Source organism: Mustela erminea, chromosome 8 (genome assembly GCF_009829155.1).
Source record: "Mustela erminea isolate mMusErm1 chromosome 8, mMusErm1.Pri, whole genome shotgun sequence".
Taxonomy (NCBI): Eukaryota; Metazoa; Chordata; class Mammalia; order Carnivora; family Mustelidae; genus Mustela; species Mustela erminea.
In genome coordinates, this window is record NC_045621.1 from 26,413,935 (window position 1) to 26,433,244 (window position 19,310).

The 19,310-nt window shown below is 45.8% G+C and overlaps 1 protein-coding gene across 1 annotated transcript in view; it reads right to left on the reverse strand.

The window, feature by feature from the left end:
* MARCHF4 (membrane associated ring-CH-type finger 4) overlaps nucleotides 1–10,041 on the reverse strand; it is a 109,816-nt gene extending 99,775 nt beyond the window's left edge. Inside the window, exon 1 of the mRNA XM_032354941.1 lies at nucleotides 7,226–10,041. Within this exon, the coding sequence (XP_032210832.1) occupies nucleotides 7,226–7,750 (525 nt within the window). The 5' untranslated portion in view covers nucleotides 7,751–10,041. The remainder of the gene's footprint in view (nucleotides 1–7,225) is intronic.
* Between the last annotated feature and the right edge of the window lie 9,269 nt (nucleotides 10,042–19,310).

The following is a 19,310-nucleotide window of genomic DNA, read 5'->3' on the forward strand; positions in this document are numbered from 1 at the left end:
GCCTCTGTTTTGCTGACAGTTTGCATCTACCTGGAACTCAAATTGTAACTAAATCAATTTTGCCTATTTTGTTATGAGACTGCCAATCCCACGCGTACCCCATTTTTGCTTTTAACATATACAGAGGGAGGTATCAAATATGTACTCCATGCAATATGCACACATAAACTCTATCTTACATATGATACATCTTGGTAGGGGGATGGTGTGCAGCTCAGGCCACACAGTATTCACTTGCCAGCTCCTTTACATCCGGGCTCACTTCCAACTTGGCTTCCTTCCCAGCAAACAAGAAGCAGCTCCCTCATTCCCACACTCCTTCGAGTAGCCCTTCTCCCCCCCCCCAACCTGCTCCCCCTCCCCCAACTCACAGGCCACAGCTGGGCCTCTCTAACACACCAGCTGGAAAAAGTGGAGAGCATCGGTGGAGGGGAGGGATGGAGGGAGAGAGACGGAATCCCAGGATCTGGCCTTTCTCTTCCCAGGCTCTTTAGAAATCCATATTTGACTCCACCCTACCAGCTTTATTAAGTACTTTTCTTTATGGGAGGTTCAACTTGAAGCCACACCCAATAAGTTAGCCAACATATCACATCCAGATGCAGGCTACCAAGTGAGGAAGGATGGTTCCAAAGTGAACACTGTGTAGAGGTTCAACAGACAGTCTCTAGGTGAGATTCACTCTACAACTGTTAAGACAGCAAGTGCCTCTCTTCCTCCGAACCTTCATTCTGTCTGTGAAAGTGAGACAGGTGCATTCGATGCTTTATTCCTGTGCATGCGTGTGCATGTATGTGTGTGTAAAAAATAGATAGCTAAATCTGGAAAGCAGCCAAGGACTTGATGGTGAAAGCTGAACTTCCTTACATCACTTCCCAATAAAATATGAGAGCACTGGTGAGAACCCTGGAGGAGGAAAGGGTCCTCAGAGATTTCGATTTAAACAGGATCAGGACTGGGACGCCTGGGTGGCTCAGTTGGTTGGGCGGCTGCCTTCGTCTCAGGTCATGATCCCAGGGTCCTGGGATCGAGTCCCACATCGGGTTCCTTGCTCGGCAGGGAGCCTGCTTCTCTCGCTGCCTCTGCTTGCCTCTCTGCCTGCTTGTGTGTACTCTCTCTCTCTGGCAAATAAATAAAATCTTAAAAAAATAAAAAACAAAAATAAATAGGATCAGGACTGACCAAAGTAGAAGTGGAAAAACCACAGCGGACAATCCAAAGAGGGGAACATGACGTGCTGCTCATGACTCTGGGTGAGGGGTGACTGGGCTTCCTCTTTTTGGGGATGTTCTGCAACCTTAGGTCCATGATGGTATCTGTTGCCTATTATTCATGACATGTGCCTAGTATAAATTCATGATTACCAACAACTTAGGATTTCTGTGAACACAGGACAGAGACTATTCTTTGTGATCTCTGTGGAAGACACATTTGTACATGCCATCTATTGCATACACTGGGATTAGATACTGGGACAAGACGAACCCTTGGATTGACAAGGGATGCAAGTTCATCTCTTTACACTTAGATTAAAAATGTCTCTGGACCCTCAAGCAATCTCGTAACGAATCCCAACTTTCGAGCTCAGCAAGGATCTTGAAGATCACTAGTTCCAATCACCAATTTGAGCTCCTTTTCTAAAGCAGCCTATATTATCTTGGGACAGCTTTGATGAAAGTTCTTTCTGCTATCAAAACCAAAGTTGGGTTGCCTGAAGATTTCATCCCTGGCCAAGGCACTGACCATTGTGATTCCACAAAACAGGTCTGCCCCTTCTGCACAGCACATTTTTCAGCAGTTGATGCCAGCAAGTGTTTTTCTTCCTTATAGTCTCTTCTCCCCAGCCCCCCTATGTGTGGAAATGCTCACTGGATGAGCTCTAGAGGATGATTCATTCAACAAAAACTTACAGAGTATGAAACAGGTGCCAGGCACCAGAGTGGGAGCTGATGACCCAATGATAAGCAAACACAAGTTGCTGCTTCGAGGGATTCTTATAGTCCCTTTGCAGTGCCTCCCTTAGACCCAGGCAAGTCTCTTGCTTAGTCCCTTGCTGTAGAAGGCCCCACTCTGGCCCTTCTTCAGCTGCACTCTTCCCATAGGAAATCTGTGAGGTCAAGGAGCTATGCCTCTCTTCTAGAACTTGCTCCAATTACCTGGGAGCCCAGAATTCCTGTGTATTCAGACATGAGCCTGCTCTCAGAACATTCTCTTCCTTGGGTTCAAAGGAAGAGGGGCAAGGGACAGCTCTTTCGGGATAGTATGGACAGAGCCTGAGCAAGCCAACAGGAGTGTCCATGCGTGTGTGACAAAGGCTCATCCTGCTGCCAGATGTAGCCAACAGTGGAAAGAGAGTCAAAGTGGCTTGTAGGCCAAGGGCTGGGTACCCCCATATGGCTAGCACAGAATTCTAAGGAATCTAATAATTCTAATTTCAAACCTGTCTTCCAGGTTGTTTTGACCTTTAATTTGCCAGGATGGTAGGATAAAACTCTTTTTATTTAATAGTTATCTGGATTTATTACTTTTAAGTATTTTGGCTTGTGGTATGTGAGGTATTGTTCTAGGGTCCATAAACGTTAGGAATGGGCCTATTCTATGTGGAGACTGATATTAATTAAATGATCATACACACACACACACACACACACACACACACACACACACAAATGTAAAATTGAACCATAGCTAAGTGCTAAGAAAAATAAAACTCTGTTTGGGTCTCTCCTAAAATGCTCTACTTGATCTCTATTCCCAGGGTTCTCATCACATCTTGGGGTCTCCAGTTTCCCCTGCACACTGCGAAGCTCTTCTCTTACTCTCCTGGGACCCAAAACACTGACAAAAATATCTCACACTATTCTTGCTCCTTCTGAACACAGAGCTCTGTGGAAGCAAACCCCAGGAAGAATAAGGAAGGCAAGCCAAGGCTGTTAATCTCTTCTAGACTCATTTCCTCTTTTCCATCTGGTCCAAAACAGCACCCCCCAAGACTGCCATGTTGGATTTCATCCTCACACCCACCTCTAGGTGCTCCACAGCTGACCCTGCCTAGGAAATGCTTTCACCTCTTTGCCAAGATATCCATGTGTCTCACAGCTCTTCTGCTTCCAGCTGCCTAAACTCAGCCAACAAGCATTGCTTCTCACTTGGTCTTCCACAGCAACAGAGAAGCCTTCTCTGACTAATTGGAGAAAAGGTAGCACATTCCCCCCTCTTGTGTCCCTGAAAAGGCACCCCATACACTAGTCGCTGTTAAGCACCATCTCTTTCTTGTATCCAATATTACTATAATTCACCTGTGACCCATTGTCTGTGTGTTCTTGATCTCTATCAGAGTCTCTGATGTCTGGGTTAGATTGTGAAACTCCCAGAGGGCAGGGCCACATCCGCCCTGTGTCTCCAGACCCTGCTCAGCAGAGTGGCAGGCATAGGTAGGCGCTTGCTTAATAAAGACTTTTGATGATGGAAACAGGAGCAGCACTCTATGCCTAGAGGATTGTGAGTGCACAGGAAGCAATCTACTACCACCACCAGCCCACAGTCACAGCAGTCCTGCCAGGGACTAGCCTGGGAGCTGGGGCACACTGTTCCTTTTAAATGAGGCAGAGGGAGCACTGTCTTGCCTCTGAGATAGTAACAGCAAAACCCTGTGACAGCATGGCTCTAGCTGTGTTGACCAATCTGACGCTCAGAATGACCATCAGTTGGGGGTCGGTCATTATTATCCTTGTCTTACAAAGGGAAAACCTGAAGCACAGAGGGGCTGTGCTACTTGTCCAGGCCTCAGACTGGGGCCATCTGGTTTCAGAGACCTCAGCTTACCCACCATGGTCCATCAAAGTGAACCAATGCAGCTTCAACCGGAAACAGGGTGAAGAGATGCCAGCTGGGCTCTTTCCCCACACTTCCATGGATCCTTGACCCCTGTCCAACCAAGATGAATGGCTGAGAGGAGGGGAGTGGCTACTCAGTCAGCTTTCCAGCATGGAGCCAACTTGGCTCTCCAAGCATTTATCCACACACCATCCGTCTGCCTCCTCCTGTCCTCTCCTCTGTTTCTCACACATGCTAAGCTTGTTCACAGTTAGGACTTTGAACCTGCTATTTCCACCACCTGGAATGCTTTTCCCCCAGGCCTACTTATCAGGGGGGTCTTCTTATCATGTAGGGGCCAGATCAGATGGCACATTCTTGGGAAGGCTGTCCCTTATCACTCTATCTAATATAGTTGCATATTTCTCAAACCCACTCTTTCCTTCTTGTCTACTCATTATCCTGTTTGACTTTCAACATGGTGCTCAACACCATCTGAAATCGCTTTATTTATTTACGAGTTGACTGGTCTGTTTCTGCATCTCTACTAGAATGTCAGCTTCTGGAGAGCAGAGATCTCACCTGTTTTGTCCCCTCCTGGATACTCAGTGCCTAGAACAGCATCTGGCACCCAAAAATGCACAACAAACATTTTTAAAGTAAATGCATGCATGCATGAATGCATGTAAAGACCACAATGGACACGTGCAAACCTGGAACCAGCTGGACCCTCCAGGTGTCCCTTACCACATACAAGCCCTTGTCTGGAAGAGATCAGATCTTCATTTGGGACAGTCTTTTAGCCCCTGGAGCAGCAGGCAAATGACTAGGAGCTGTTTGGTTTCTTTGTTTGGGCAAAGAAAAGACCATGACATTCAGCGCTGAGACTGCCGACTGCTCTCCCTTCTGAGCCACATGTGCACGGCGGCCGGACAGCTGGCTCCCTGAACAGAAAATCAGATCCCGACATCTCAGCTCTTCACTTTCGTCTTTCTGTCTGTCTCTCTCTTCCTACTCTAGAGGGTTTTCCCCATCTCCTTTGTTGCCCTTCCTCACTGAGTCCTGTGAAGAAAATTGAGTAAAAAGAGGGAAAATATGTTCATATCTAACACATGCTTCTCTTATTACTACGATAGCACAATCTCATTAAAATCTCCTGGCTCCTGCACAAATAATAAAACCCCCCAAATATAATCATCATATGCAGGAAGTGCTTGACTTGATCCAGTCTTATGCCAACACGATGCCCCTATTCCTTCCACATAATAATAGAGCCCATTCCTTTATTGGTGTTAGCTCTTTTATTCAGTCCTTTATTTATGACACACCATAAAAATAATGAACAAGAAAGGAAAGCTCCTAACCTCTGCCCAGATCCTCTATCACATGCAGATATTTCACATTATTCCTAAAGATCCTTTTCTTCTTCCTTTTTTCAATAAAATACTGCTTTTCCATGATCAAAATACCTGCCATTGTATTTTAATCCCTTTCAAGATGTTTTCAGGCTCATTATCTTCTGAATCCTCCTAACACACAAGGGAAAAAAAGGAGGACAGTAAAAGACGCCTCTAAATCACAGAAGTTGGAAAAGGGGCCCAGAGGCATAGAATAATTTGAAGAGGTTCACACCGTGAAATACCATCCAGATTGGCCTCCAAGTCCTGCTGTTTTCTAGAGACAAGGGTGTTTTTGCCAGAAGCCACACTCCCAGCAGCCCCTGTGACACACAGACCTAAGCCAACACATATGGGAGAAAACAGCTTAAAAAGTTTGGAAGCTAAGTAATTCTTTCTTATGGGAAAGATGAGGCTCCTGATTGGGGCAAAAGCCTGACCAGGAGCATCCTAAAGTGAGGCCTCACTCTTGCTCTCAGCCAAGCCACTCCACCTTGTGCCCACCAGTGGAAGTGGAGAGAAGGGCTAGATGAAGGGCCCCAAGCAGGTGCCCTGGAACTCCTCACCTAACGAGAGTCCTCAACTCTGGACAGGACTTAATTTGGGACTTCAGTAAGCCTAGTCTCAAGAAGGAGGAACCCAACCCTTAGCTCCTCAGAAACATTTATTCACACTGAGATCTATGTGACCTCCTCTCATGATGCCCAGGCTTCTTGGACCTAGTCATCTTCTGTCCCTGAACTATGTTGCCCATTCAGAGCAAAGATAAAATGAATGAAAGTATCAGCTAAGCCTGTCTCTCACAGAGTAAGCCTTCAGCAAGAGCCAGAGCCCCCTCAAGATCACTGGCATGGCATTCTGCTCTGCCCCTTGTTCAGGAAGCACCCAGACATCTTCCCTCTACTTCTGGGAAGCTACTGAAAAAGTGGCTGAAGCAACCACGGTACTCCCTTGACCAAGGTGCAATTTAATATTCCTTCCCCAGGATCACTAACTTGATCAGATTTTTTTAGATGAGACTTTTCTACCTGGGATTCGTGGAAAGTGTTGCTATAATTCATGACTCTAGGATAATGTCCACATACTATCTCCAGCCTCTAGCAGACACTAGATTGGAAGTGGAGCTGGAAGGACTGGGGTGAGTCTATCTGTGAAAATCTGAATGAACAGGGAAGGGAAGACCTTCAGACTAGTGCATGATTATACTTGGCATCCCTGCCCTGGATGGGGAGGGTTTAAGGGATATTCTAAGTTGAGGTGCTTCAGGCCTGAGAAGGGGAGTAGATATGACAAGATTCCTTACTTTCTTCTCCATATCCCTTAAACTCACCCCCAACCTGCTTACCCATTTGCTTTCAACCTAGGAAAAAAAAACCTTGAATCAGCCAAGAAGTGTCTCAGCAAACTAGAGTGTCTTCTTGGGACTAGAATCTCTCCCCATTTCCTCCTCACTGACTAAAATATACTGCTGAGGATGTCAGTGTCATTTGGGAGGGGGTAGTTCAAAGTGAAAGAATAGGGTCAGGCTCGTGTGTCAGTCTATGAGAATAGGGAAAAAGGAGACGATCTCTGCATAGTTCCCTCCAAAGAGGGAAGAAGTTTGAATCTAGGACTGAAGACGGGCCGGGCTAAATGCCAGTAACAACAAATCATATGAAAAGATTATCTTGGCTTCAAGCATGAATGTACCACCAAGTTCCTTCATTTTATCACTTCTGACTTCCGAATCTTCTATTCTGAAGATGCTTATAGAGTTTTTGGATGGAATTGAAGACACTAGCATTGGAGGAAAATGCAAAAACTAGGGTACAACTGAGTAACCAAACAGGCTCTACCAGGTACCAGACACCTTTTGGGCAAACTTAACCACAAGACATCACTGAGGAGCCCTTAAAACATATATTTCTTAAACTAAAGACAGCACAATGGCTCCCCAGAGCAAGCACATGAGTAGTAATCTGCAAGATCTGGAGACACCATCAGGCAGCAGGAAAAGGGAAAAAGGGTCTCACCTGTTCTGGCCCCTGGAAGCAGATGCGGCAGAGCGGGGTCCTCATGCCACTGTCCAGGCTGCTTCCCAGTGAGTAGCAATCCTCAGCCTTCCCCTTACAGAAGTCATCTGAGGAGGCACTGCTGAGCAGCGACGTGGGTGGCTCTGTGGCTGGGCCACCCCAGTCATCTTCCACAGAAGAAGGTGGCAAAGGTGGTGGAGGTGGCAGGGGAGTGGTCTCCCTGCCCACCCCTTCTCGAGGACCCCTCCAGCCTGCCCACCCCCCGGCACCCAGAGCCGGAAGGGTGTTGTTGTTGGCCGCCAAACTGGGGGGCTGGGGGTCGCCGTGCATGGGCAGGGGCGCTGGAGGGGGGCGCCGCAGCAGGAAAACCTTCAGGTCATTGAAGAGCATGCGGCAGCGGCACTTGAGGAGACCCTGGTGGCGCAACATCTGGGGAGCCGGGGCCCACGATCCACAGCGGTACCAGGCACAGCAGCAGCAGCTCCACCACCACCACCAGAGCAGCCCACTCAAGGGTATCAGCATGTGCCCAGTGGAAGCAGAAAGCCCAGGAGGGGCAGCCAGAGTCTTTGCAGAGGAAGATAGTAGAATGGTTTTTTTTTGGGGGGGGGGGGTCCACAGCAGAGCTATGTTATGAAGGGGGGGGGGATCTGCTTTCTCACTGGCTCTTCTTACACCCCCTCAAAGTAGCAAATCAATTGTTCCCAGGACGAAGAACTGTGAGTCACTGGTTTTGAACTCTCCCTGGAAAGCCCAACAACAACAAAAAAGGTTTTCTTGCCTTCCCCCTGCCCCCTCACCAACCTTAGCTTTGCTCAGGTAGTTTCCTCCTTTTTGCCTTTGACTTGGGGGTACTGGCATGGGAAGGGGGGGTAAAAAAAATGTTGAAGAAGGGCTCTTTGGGCCTTGAGATCAAGGTCTCTAGTTGTCAGAAAGTTTCCCAGGAGAAGATATTTTCAGTTCTTCTCAGATTCCTAAGCAGTGGGAAATCTCTTTTCTTTTGTATAAAAGGGTGGAGAAGATTATAAATCAAATTTGAAGTGGACTGAGCTGGGCTTAGGGCAAAAAGGCTCAGTGAAAAATTGAGCACTGCATGTGCAGAGTGAAAAGATAGTTTTCCTCAGGTAGCAGGAGATTGGTTTTGGGGGGGTGGTGTTCGGTGGGAAGGAGAGGAGGTTGGGAGAAGTTTTAATTCTCCTGGGCAGAAAACTGGGGCAATTAATCCCCAGAAGCACCAGAGTTGCTTTTAAGAGAGCAGTTGTGGGGGGAGAGGAGGGGTTGCCGGTGAAATTGGGCAAGGGGCTTGTGCTTTGCCTCTGCAGCCAAAAAAGCTGCACGGAAGAGGGAAAAGCCAATTAGGAGAATAGAAATGGGAAAATAATGGACTGAAGAAGGGGAAAGAAGCGGGGGTGGGGGGTGGGGGGGTGGAGGTCCTTTAACCCTTGCAGAGCAGCTTCCTTCCTGAGCATTAAGATCCTGGCCAGAGGAAGGGTGTGTGTATGGGAGACAGGAGGCGGTGGAGCAGAGAGAAGGGGTAGAGAAAAGGGGCGTGTGGGAAGAGACAGGGGGAAGGAGTAGTTACATGATCTCAGCCCCCAGCCCACACCTGCGGCAGTCCGTAAATCCGTGGCCCCTTCCCTTTGGCTCCATCAAAGGTCCCTTTGGGCGAGGGGCAAAGGCCAGGAGAAGGGCAGATCCGGGCGGGTGAGTGGCCTTGCCTTCTCTTCCTCTTCCTCTTCTGGGCCGTTGTCGCCCTCCTCCTCTTGCTCCGAGTCTGCCCGCGGCCGCCGGTGCTGCTGTGGCGGCGGCAGTGAATGCTGGTCGGCGTCCCGGTGTCTCCGGGGCGGGGGCTGCTCCGGCTCGTCCTCTGGCTGCTGCTCGCCGTCCGGCGCGGCCGCGACTCCCGGCTTCATGATCCTCCTCCTCCTCCTCCTTCCCTGGGGGCCGGCTCTGAGCCCCCGCGCCCGGGCAGCGCTGCCATGCAACCAGAGGCGAGGCAGGCGTAGGGGTGGGGGCGGCTGGGGAGTGAGGAGGGGAGGGCAATAAAAAATGAAATAAAACTAGTGGAAGAATAATAATTCGGTTCTCAAATAATCAGGAATGGGTGCTTCTGGAGGGGTGGGGGTGGAGGAGGGCGGCTGCCGGGTCTTCACGGCAGTTCTGCCCTCACTACCCCCACCAAGGGCGGCCTCGGCCGGCTCTCTGCCACCCCCCACGCCCCTCCCTCCTCTCCGCTGCCTCCGGCTGGTTGGGCTCGCTGTTGCTACCTCCTCGCAGATGCAACGAGGTAAGGCTTGTTTGCGGTGCCAGTTGCAGGTGGGGAGGGGGAAACGAAGCAGTGTGGCCGAGGTGGGAGATAGCCAGCACTTGGCTGGGGCTTGGTCCTCGCGACTCCTCAAAGCCGTATATAAATATATCTCTTATAAAAGGCGAGAGGAAGCAAATCAGATTCCAGGCTGCTGCCAGGTGTTGTCTCGTCTTCCGCCGTTGCTCAGCACCCGCCGCCGCGACTGCTGCCCCCCTGGCTCAGTTCCCAGAGGGGTGGTGCTGGAAGGAAGGTGGCGGGGCGGTGAGCTGACCGTCCGAGAAATGGAAACAAGGTTCTTGCCGCGGAGAAGGCTCTCAGCTCTCTCCGCCTCTGCCGCTGCCGCGGCCGCCGCTGCTGCATTCAGCACCCCAGGCGAGTGGACAGCTCCCACCCAGACCCCGCGCGTCACGCAAGTAGGGGCCTGACGCAGACGCCGCGGAGGGATGGAGGAGGGAAAGGGGCCAAGAGGAAAAGAGGCTAGGGAGAGAAAGAGAGAGAGAGGAGAAGAGGAGAACTGTTAGAGGGAAGGGGATGGGGAGGGACCAAGGGAAAGGAAAGGAAGGAGGCTAGGGAGGGATTTAGGAAGGAAGGGAGGAGGGAACAAGAAAGGGGGAAAGGCAAGTGGGGTGGAAAGGAGCAATTCAGGGTCCATTTCCCCCCACCTGGAACGTATCAGTGTGGATAGTAAGATTGTAGGATTTCCTCCCAATGTACACTATCACCAGCCCTCTGAACGCGCATACACAGAGCCTTCTACATCTCAACCAGAGTCCATTTCCAAGCTCACAAACATTGTAAGCAGATAGAAATCTGCAGGCTTTGGGGGAAAAAAGTAAGTTTTGTGACTCTCTAACGAACTCCAGGACTCGGTGGAGACTAAGTCCCTCATGACCATAAACTCAAGAGAAGAAAATGCTTCAGAGACGGAGGGGGATGCCAGCACCATTTTTGCCAGTTTCTTCTAGAAATTCAGTTCCAAGGGGCATGTTTGGGTCCATTTTAATCCTCTGTGCCTAGGTCAGTAATGACATGTAGTATGTGCTCAATATGTATTTGTTGAATGGAATATGACCACCATCGCCATCATCAAAGTCATCATTACTCCAAGGTATAGACCTCTCCCAACTGTGAATCATAAGAACCCAGAGCGATATTAACCCTCCTCCTAACCACTATCTCCAGCTTCCCTCCATCCAAGCATTTAACTGAGCCACTGACAAGAGGTCATTTGAAATGGATTTTAATTTCCTCTTTTATTTATGTTTCTGACTCATGTCACCCTATCTCATCCTTGTCAAGGAGTTTCTAGTAAATAGTAAGGAGTCCCCAAATGTGAAGAGCAAGAAAAAGAAAACTTAAAGTGATCTATACAAATAACTCAGTACTTACAGCTGTAGACCTGGGTCATTTAAAACTTAGGTTTGCTTTCTTGCCTTTCTTCATAACCCCTTTCCCCCTCAATGCACACAGACCACGAGGGTCATAGACATGGACAAGCTATCCCAATGAGTCATCTACAAAGCTGTGGTTAATGCCTTTGGAAATATTGGAGCCATAGACAGAGAAGCATGTAAAATCTCCACACCAAAATATCACTGGCGTGAAGATGAGCCCTATGAATCATAAGAAAACTACCCCTTTGCTGCCATCTCCTTGAATGATTTATTCCTACAAGCTCTAAGGAGCAAGGACCTAAGTCTGGGTCTTGATTAAGCCGGGGTGCCTGCTTGTATGAATCATTCCTCAACACCCACCATGGATGCTGACCCCTGGTCCAAGGTGAGTGGTTGGAAGAGAATACTACAAAAATAACTACAAAAACAACTACAAAATAATATGTATATTACGGATATCAGCACACCCACTCTGCCACAAAAGAGAATTTCTTTGTTATAAAAATCCATCTGCTCTCAAGGAAAATTCTCTGTACACCACATTACCCTGTGCCTGATTCTGACATTGCACAAATAATGATCTCATCATGTATTCATCTCCCTCTATAAGACACAGAGCTCCTTGAAGGCAGGGACCAGTATTTATGTTTGGAACTTCAACATATAAACATAGTGCCTAAAGCCTACTGGGTGATCAAGAAAATGAGTGCTAAATGAAAGAAGGGCCTTTTTGCTTCAGTGAAGCGACCCTATTTCTCCCCTTCAACTAAAGCAGATTCATGTGAGTGCTCTCAGACATGACTGAATATCTACTTTACCTAAAATTGAACTTCAGGGTCTTGTAAAATGCTAATCCTCATAAAATACTAGTTTCAAGTATGTCGTGCAAGTAAATTGGGGTAGGAGATAGAAGAGGCAGACCAAACCTGTATTCAGAGTTATAGAAAAGGGTGATATCCACAAGACTGTCTTTCTCAACCTTTCCACTGAAAGGAAGAAGATTCCTAGAAACAGGAGGCTGCTATGCACAGGGAGCAAGAACAGGGCTGTCTTCAAAAAGACTGGAAGGCTTGAGGGCTCTATTTTGAATATAATGTAAATCCTGAAAAGCACCTCAGTGAGTGTGTCCTAACGCTGTTGATAAAACAAAAGTTGTAAGCCCCAAGAGTAAAAGCCACAGTAAAGGAAATGTAAAAATCAATGGGTCTCCATTCAAGTATTCAAAAAATACTTACTGAACGCCAACACCAACGGTAGGCAAGGCATTGTGTTGGAAGATGGCAACGCAAGAATGGATTGGTTGGAATCTCATCCTCAAGAGTCTAGTAGTATAAATATGTACATAATCATAATATAAAGTACAAAATAATAAATGCTACAAAGGTGTAAGGAGTTTGGGGAGTGTTTAAAATAAGAAGGTAACTATGTTTATGGCTTAGCGAAGGTGGGGAGAAGTGAATATGCCACATCTCCAAGAAAGCCCTTTTCAAAAAGTGACATTTGAACTGAATTAAGATGTAAGTTAAGATATAAGGGGAGGGAATGCTGAGTACTTTAGTTCTTCTATTTGACTAGAGCATAGGTCCTTGAAATTAAGCAGCTAGAAGATAAGTCTGAAAGGTAGGCTGGAGCCGGATCATAGAAGGCCCTGAATGCCAATCTGGGAGAAGATTTACTCATTGACCAGTTATTTGTTTTAATGGTTTTAAAGATTTGGAGCTGAAGGTGAAGGGCGGTAATAAACTTTATCACTGAGCAGGTTAATTAACTGAATGCGATTTCATTGCTAACAGGTGAGAAGCAATCAATATTTTTCATTTCATGCCAGAAAGTTCTCAGCTCCTTAATAGATTTAGTCTTTTAAATGAGGTTGTTTTTCAAATATATTTCATTACATACAGAGATGCTGGGGTCATATGAATTAGAAGAGTAGAAGAATGAGAGGCTCCAAGGAATAGCCTTTAGGAATAAATACCAGGAAATGAAGATTTCAGAAAAGACTTATGGAGGTCATTGCACTTGCTTCTTTAAACAGGGGAGTCCTAAAGTGATCTCATACTAACTGCTATTGTTTCTTCTTTATCCAGACAGATAGTACTAAAGCTAGAAGACATTTTACAGAGACTGAAAAGAAAACAAAACAAAAACAAAAAAGAGGTCCAGAAAGATTAGATGGCTCTGTGCCCAAGATCCCACAGCAAAGTTAGTGTCAGAAAAGAGCTCAAACTTCTACATCTTCTGATCTTCAGTGCAGTTTTCTTTCTACTATATCAGTTGTGTCTCTTCAAACATATAGTTCATCAAGAATAATTGCAGAATTAAAGTTATGCAAATTATCAATAGCTACCATGTACTGAGCCACATGCCTTTCTCATATATACTTGGAAATATCTGTGCATTTATTAAAAACAGAAATTATTAGGTGCCACCTAGGTCTACTGAATAAGAATTTCTTGAGGAGAACCTGGGAAAATGCGTTTTAATTAATGCCTTATCCAAGTGATTATTTTATTTTAAGATTTTATTTATTTATTTGACAGAGAGAGAGATCACAAATAGGCAGAGAGGCAGGCAGAGAGAGGGGGAAGCAGGCTCCCTGCTGAGCAGAGAGCCCTATGCAGGACTAGATCTCAGGACCCAGAGATCATGACCTGAGCTGAAGGCAGAGGCTTTAACCCACTGAGCCACCCAGGCACCCTGTGATTCTTTCATTTTAAAGACTTGTTAGGTAGTGGGTATTTTCCTTATTTGGGGGGTGAGAAAACCGAGGCTCAGAAAAACTAAGTCTAAGATTATACAGCTGGTGAATACCAAAGCTGAGATTGTAACACTGTCTCTCAACCTAAAGTCTATGTCTTCTTATGATGCCACAGTGCCTTTTAAATTAAATTTCTGTTCCACATAGAGTCCCCACACCGTTATTATCTGTCTGCCATATTGTGTCCCATGTTTAAAACTCAGGCTAGGGTAGTGGTAGGCAGCCTCTAAAAGGGTTCCCAATGATCCCCATCTCCTGATAGTCAAGCCCTTATGTAAACCCCCCCTTTTGAGTGTGACTTGCTTCTAGTAAATAGAATACAGCAAAAGTGATGGCATATCACTTCAGAGATCAGATTACAAAAGGCAAAAGGCAGACTTTCATCTTGCTCTCATTCTCTCCTCACTCTTTTCACTTGTCCATTCTGATGGACATGTTGTGAGATGCACTATGGAGAGGCAGAGAACGGAGGATAGCCTCCAGCCAAAAGCTAGCAAGTAACCAAGGCCCTTAGTCCAACAGCTCATGAGGAAGCAAATCTAGCCAGCAGCCATATGACTGAGCTTGGGAATGGACCCTTCCCCAATTGAGCCTTGAGATGACTGTAGCCCTGGCCAACAGTTCAACTCTAGCCTCATGAAAGAAGCTAAGCCAGAGGACACAGCTTAGCTCTGCCTGAATTCCTGACCTACAGAAGGCATGAGATAAATGTGGTTGTTTTAAACCCTCTGTACTCTATCACAGCCCCTACCCCAACACACACATACAGAGACATCTACCTCTCAGCCAGCGTCCATCTCCTAGGATGTAAGGAAATACATGAGTATTTGAGTAGATATCCAACTGCAAGCCTTGGAAGAAATAGTTTTGGGAATCCCTCACTGGACCTGAAGACTTGGTAGAGACTAAGTCCCTCATTACTGAGAATTCATAAGAAGGAAATGCTTCAGACAGGAAGGGAGATGCTAGCTAGCATCATTTCCTCTTCTAGAATTTAAGCTCATGGGGCAGGGATTTGTTGTTGTTGTTGTTGTTGTTGTTGTTCATTTCAATCCCATGTGCCTTGGTCAGTGATGGCATGTAGTAGGTGTTCAATATTCACTTGTTAAATGGATTGTGACCATCATCACCATCACCAAAGTCATTACTCCAGGCCCTAGACCTCTTTCAGTTGTGGATCACAAGAATCCAGAGCAATTATTACAACCTTGCCTTAACCAAAAGCCCAGGTTCCTCATTATCTAAGCTTTTTACTGAGCCACTGGTAAGGGGTCATCTGAAATGGTTTTAATTTTCTCTTCTACTTCTGCCCCTGACTCATTGTCATGGCACTCCATCCTTCTCAAGGAGTTTCTAATGAGCAAAAAAGTGCCCCAAATGTAAGAAACACACTAAGTTTGGGAGTAATTTCTTACACAGCAATTGGTAACTCTTACATAAGGGCACTGAGAACTTCAGTCATTGTGCCCATGCTTTCTATGCCCCAAGCCACTCTAATCTGACCTCAGACAGTTTGATAAAGATGCAATGCAAGTATAAATGTGAGTATTCACCAGGAAAAAGCACAAATATTTTGTATGCTTAGTGGTGGACTGAACTTAAGACCTAAGAGCTCCTCTGAAGCCGAAGTATGCCTCTAAGATGACCTCTGGTGCTTGTTAAAAGTGCAGATTTCTCAGTAGACTCTCACCTCCAGAGATTTTTACTTCCTCATCTATTATAGACTTGGGATATGTATTTCCTACTAGTTCCTTGGGCAATTCTGAAACCGGTGGTACTTGAGTTCCACTGTGGAGAAACTGACTTAGAAGATAAAGCTTAGGGCGCCTGGGTGGCTCAGTGGGTTAAGCCGCTGCCTTCGGCTCAGGTCATGATCTCAGGGTCCTGGGATCGAGGCCCGCATCGGACTCTCTGCTCAGCAGGGAGCCTGCTTCCCTCTCTCTCTCTGCCTGCCTCTCTATCTACTTGTGATCTCTCTCTGTCAAATAAATAAATAAATAATCTTTAAAAAAAAAAAAAAAAGAAGATAAAGCTTAAAGTCAGGCCTCCACCCTCCAGTTACCAGCCATTACATGGGCAGGGTGGCCACTTCCCTGCTAGAAGTTGATATTCTTCTCCAGACATCAGTGAGGAAAGAGCACATTCCAAATCAATATCAAAAAGAGGCAACATAATGATATGGACAAGTGCTAAGCAGAGATTTGTGCGTTCACCACTGGAGTCCTAGACCATTCTCAGTGATGAGGGTACAATACAGAGCAAGATAGATGAAGGTCTTGCTCTCACAAAGTTCACATCCCAGTGTGGAAAACAGAAGCAGGCAAATAAATAAGTTAATTTCATACTGTGATAAGTGCTAGAAAGAAACGAAACAAGTTATGAGGCGCCTGGGTAGGTCAATCCATTAAGCAACCAACGGGATCTTAGCTCTGGTCTTGATCTCAAGGTCATGAGTTCAAGCCCCACGTTGGACTCCACACGGGCATGGGGCCTACTTAAGATAGCAATAACAAAAACAGCAGCAGCAATAACAACAATAATAATAAAGAAACTAAACAGGGTAATGTGTGATAGGGGATGACCCACTAGCCAGTGTGTAGACTGGAGGGTAATAGATGGTGAGGACAGGGAGGGCTTCTTGAATTTAGACCTAAGATGTGAAGAGGAACTAATGATGTGGAGATCTGAGGCAGCATTCCAGTTAGAGAAGCAGCAAGCACAGAGCTCAAGGCAGGAATGATGTAACTTGTTAAGGGAACAGCAAAAAGGCCAAATTAATGGGAGACTAAGGAATGAGAAGAGGTGATGGGAGATGAAACTGGAGAGGAGAGCAAGAATTATATCATGTAGAGACTGTAAAAATGTCGAGAGAGATTGCATTTAATTCTAAGTGAACTGGGAAGCCACCAAGGAATTTTAGGTAATAGCTTTCTATTTTTAAAAGGTCACTCTGGTTGCTTAGTAGGGAAAGAATGAGAGGTCCAACCATTTCTTGAACACTTACAAGATGCCAGACACTGTGTCAAGAACTTTATATGCTCTTTCTCATTTAGTCTGCACCAAAAAACGTATGGGTTAGATATTATCATTTTCCCCATTTTATAGAAGAGGAAACTGAGCTCAGAGTATTAAACAACTTGCCTGAGATCAAACAGCTGATAGATGACTATGGTCATTAATTTCAGTGGTCACCAATCTTTCTGGTTCTCTTCCCTTTCCTGGATACATGGAAAACTGTACTTCTCACCTCTCTTTGCAAGTGGGAGGGTTTTGTGACTAGTGTTGTCAATGGGTTGTGACTTCAAGGGGAAAAGTTCTCCCAGGCTGACACATTTCAGAGCCAGCATGTGATCTGAATCCTGATTCCTCTGCCTGTGCAGTCATGGTAGCATGTGTTGAGATGGGATGCCATTAGATTAAAGCAGCCTGCCCTGCTGAGCACTATATGAAGGGAGCTGCCCTGCAGAGTTACTCAGACCTGCACTGACTTGGTGGAAAGACAAAATAAACTTTTATTGTGTTAAGAAACTGGATATGTGGTGCTGTTTGTTACTGCAGCACAACTTAACCATTTCAAGAATGGAAATAGACTCTTGTGTTATATGAACAGTTCACCCTCTGATCAGCTGTGCAACTTCAGAGTTCAGTTGTCCTCTGGGTCCCAGTTTTCCAGTCTGTAAAATGTTAGCTTGGGGTCAGAAGAGTGATGTGGTTCATTCCAGCTGTGTCACTGAGTGAAATACACCACATTAGCCTGAATTTGAGCCGAGCTCTTATATGTTAGTGGAAAATAAGTCTCTGGTTTCCCTCTCTCCACATGCTATGGTCACTTGATACCAGCTCAGCACTTCCTTTTCCTCTGTAAGCCTCCTGACTCGTGCCTGAAACCACCTGCATGGCCTCCTTTCCATGCCACATTCTTAGCTCAGAGCCATCTGTTGGGGTTTTCAGTTTGGGGATACTCCTGGAGGGGAATGACTTGCCAGCCTGCTCCATGTCACCACAGCCCTCCTGCATACCTACTGTACCAGTGTCTGCTCAAGCTTCTCCAAGTTCTGTTCCTGGGAAGGCAAATCGTATTATTAAATATTCAAAAAACCTGCAATGACACAGTGGACATGAAAGACAGATTCTGGTTCTCAGTTGTGCTGAAAGGGCAGTTGCCTGCTCAGAGTCATCCTTAGACAAAGAAAGAGGTGGTCTCAGCTGAAGAGTCCCCAGGCTCCACTGGGTGTGCCTTTGATGGTCTATCCCACACCTGGTTCCAGAACATGAGGGCTTCTGTCCTTTGTGGGGACCAAACCCTTCACCAACCAGCTCTCTTTGGGAACAGTGACATGTGACTATGCATGGAATTATAGGCACCTGAGATGTACACATACATATGTAATCCTAAACAGAAATATAATCTGTATTTATACCATGAACTCCCCCTGGTTAACACGTGTACAATGATACCCACACCTGGCAAACTTCAGCCATGTGCTATATATAACCCATTTTAACAGAAAACTCACTTAATGCAATGTGGCTTTAAAAAGAGCCTATTTTAAATGGCTGTCTGAGGTGCACATGTAGATCGATAGCCAGACAGATAGAAATATTGATTTTTAGATACATACATAGCAATAATAAAACCTTGAATTTATATGCCCTCCTTGTCCTGGGGAATTCGCAGGACATGTTGTCTCTCCTATGTGGAGAGCACAAAAGTTTATTTGTGCATGAGATGTGAAAAGAGTTAATAAAAACTGAAGAAAGCCCCTTAGTATCCTGATTTATGCTAACTTGCACCTCATACATCCTAAGTGTCTAGATTCCCTCCAAAATAAGGAAGACCTGAGCTCTATAACCAATACCAAGAAGGTATATGTAATACTATCCCTTTGCAGACTATATCACTATACTCTAAACAATATTAACTGGAAATTTTTAAACTGCACCTTCACTTCCTGCGATATTTATCATCTCTAACTTTTCAGATTGGATATCGCTATGAATATAGGGAGTGCTACATGACTATTTAATTGTGCAAAAATCCATTAAGCTATCCACTAAATATTTGCGCACTCTACTGTGTATGAGTAAATAACTATAAGAAAGTGAGAAAATACAAATTTGCCTCAAGAAGTCCAGGATGCATTCTCATAAACTGGAGTCAACTTAATAAAGGGTATAGTATATGGGCATGTCTCAGAATTCAGTTAGTGCAGATAAAGTGAGACAGAGTCTTGAATCTGATAGTTCCTGGTTATGTGACCTTGGCCACCTCATTTAACCCTTCCATGCCCATTTCCTTATCTGTACACAAAATAGAAACAATCTTGCAGCATGATATAAAGATTAAATGAGAAGATTAATGTAAAACACTTAACATGGTTTCTGGCACATAGCGAACTCTCAATAACAGTTGGCTATTCCCCTTATGATGCAGGGACCCCTAACTCCTTGTGCTGACACAGCCAGAGACCACTCAATGCATGGCCCTCTTCACATGCTGCAACTTCTGTCCCCCACCTCCACCACCACCACCACCACCAAAAGCATCTGTAAAAACAAAAAGGTTTAAATATGATCAGAAACCTAATGAATGACTTTTTAAGGTCCTGATTGTCCAACCCCATC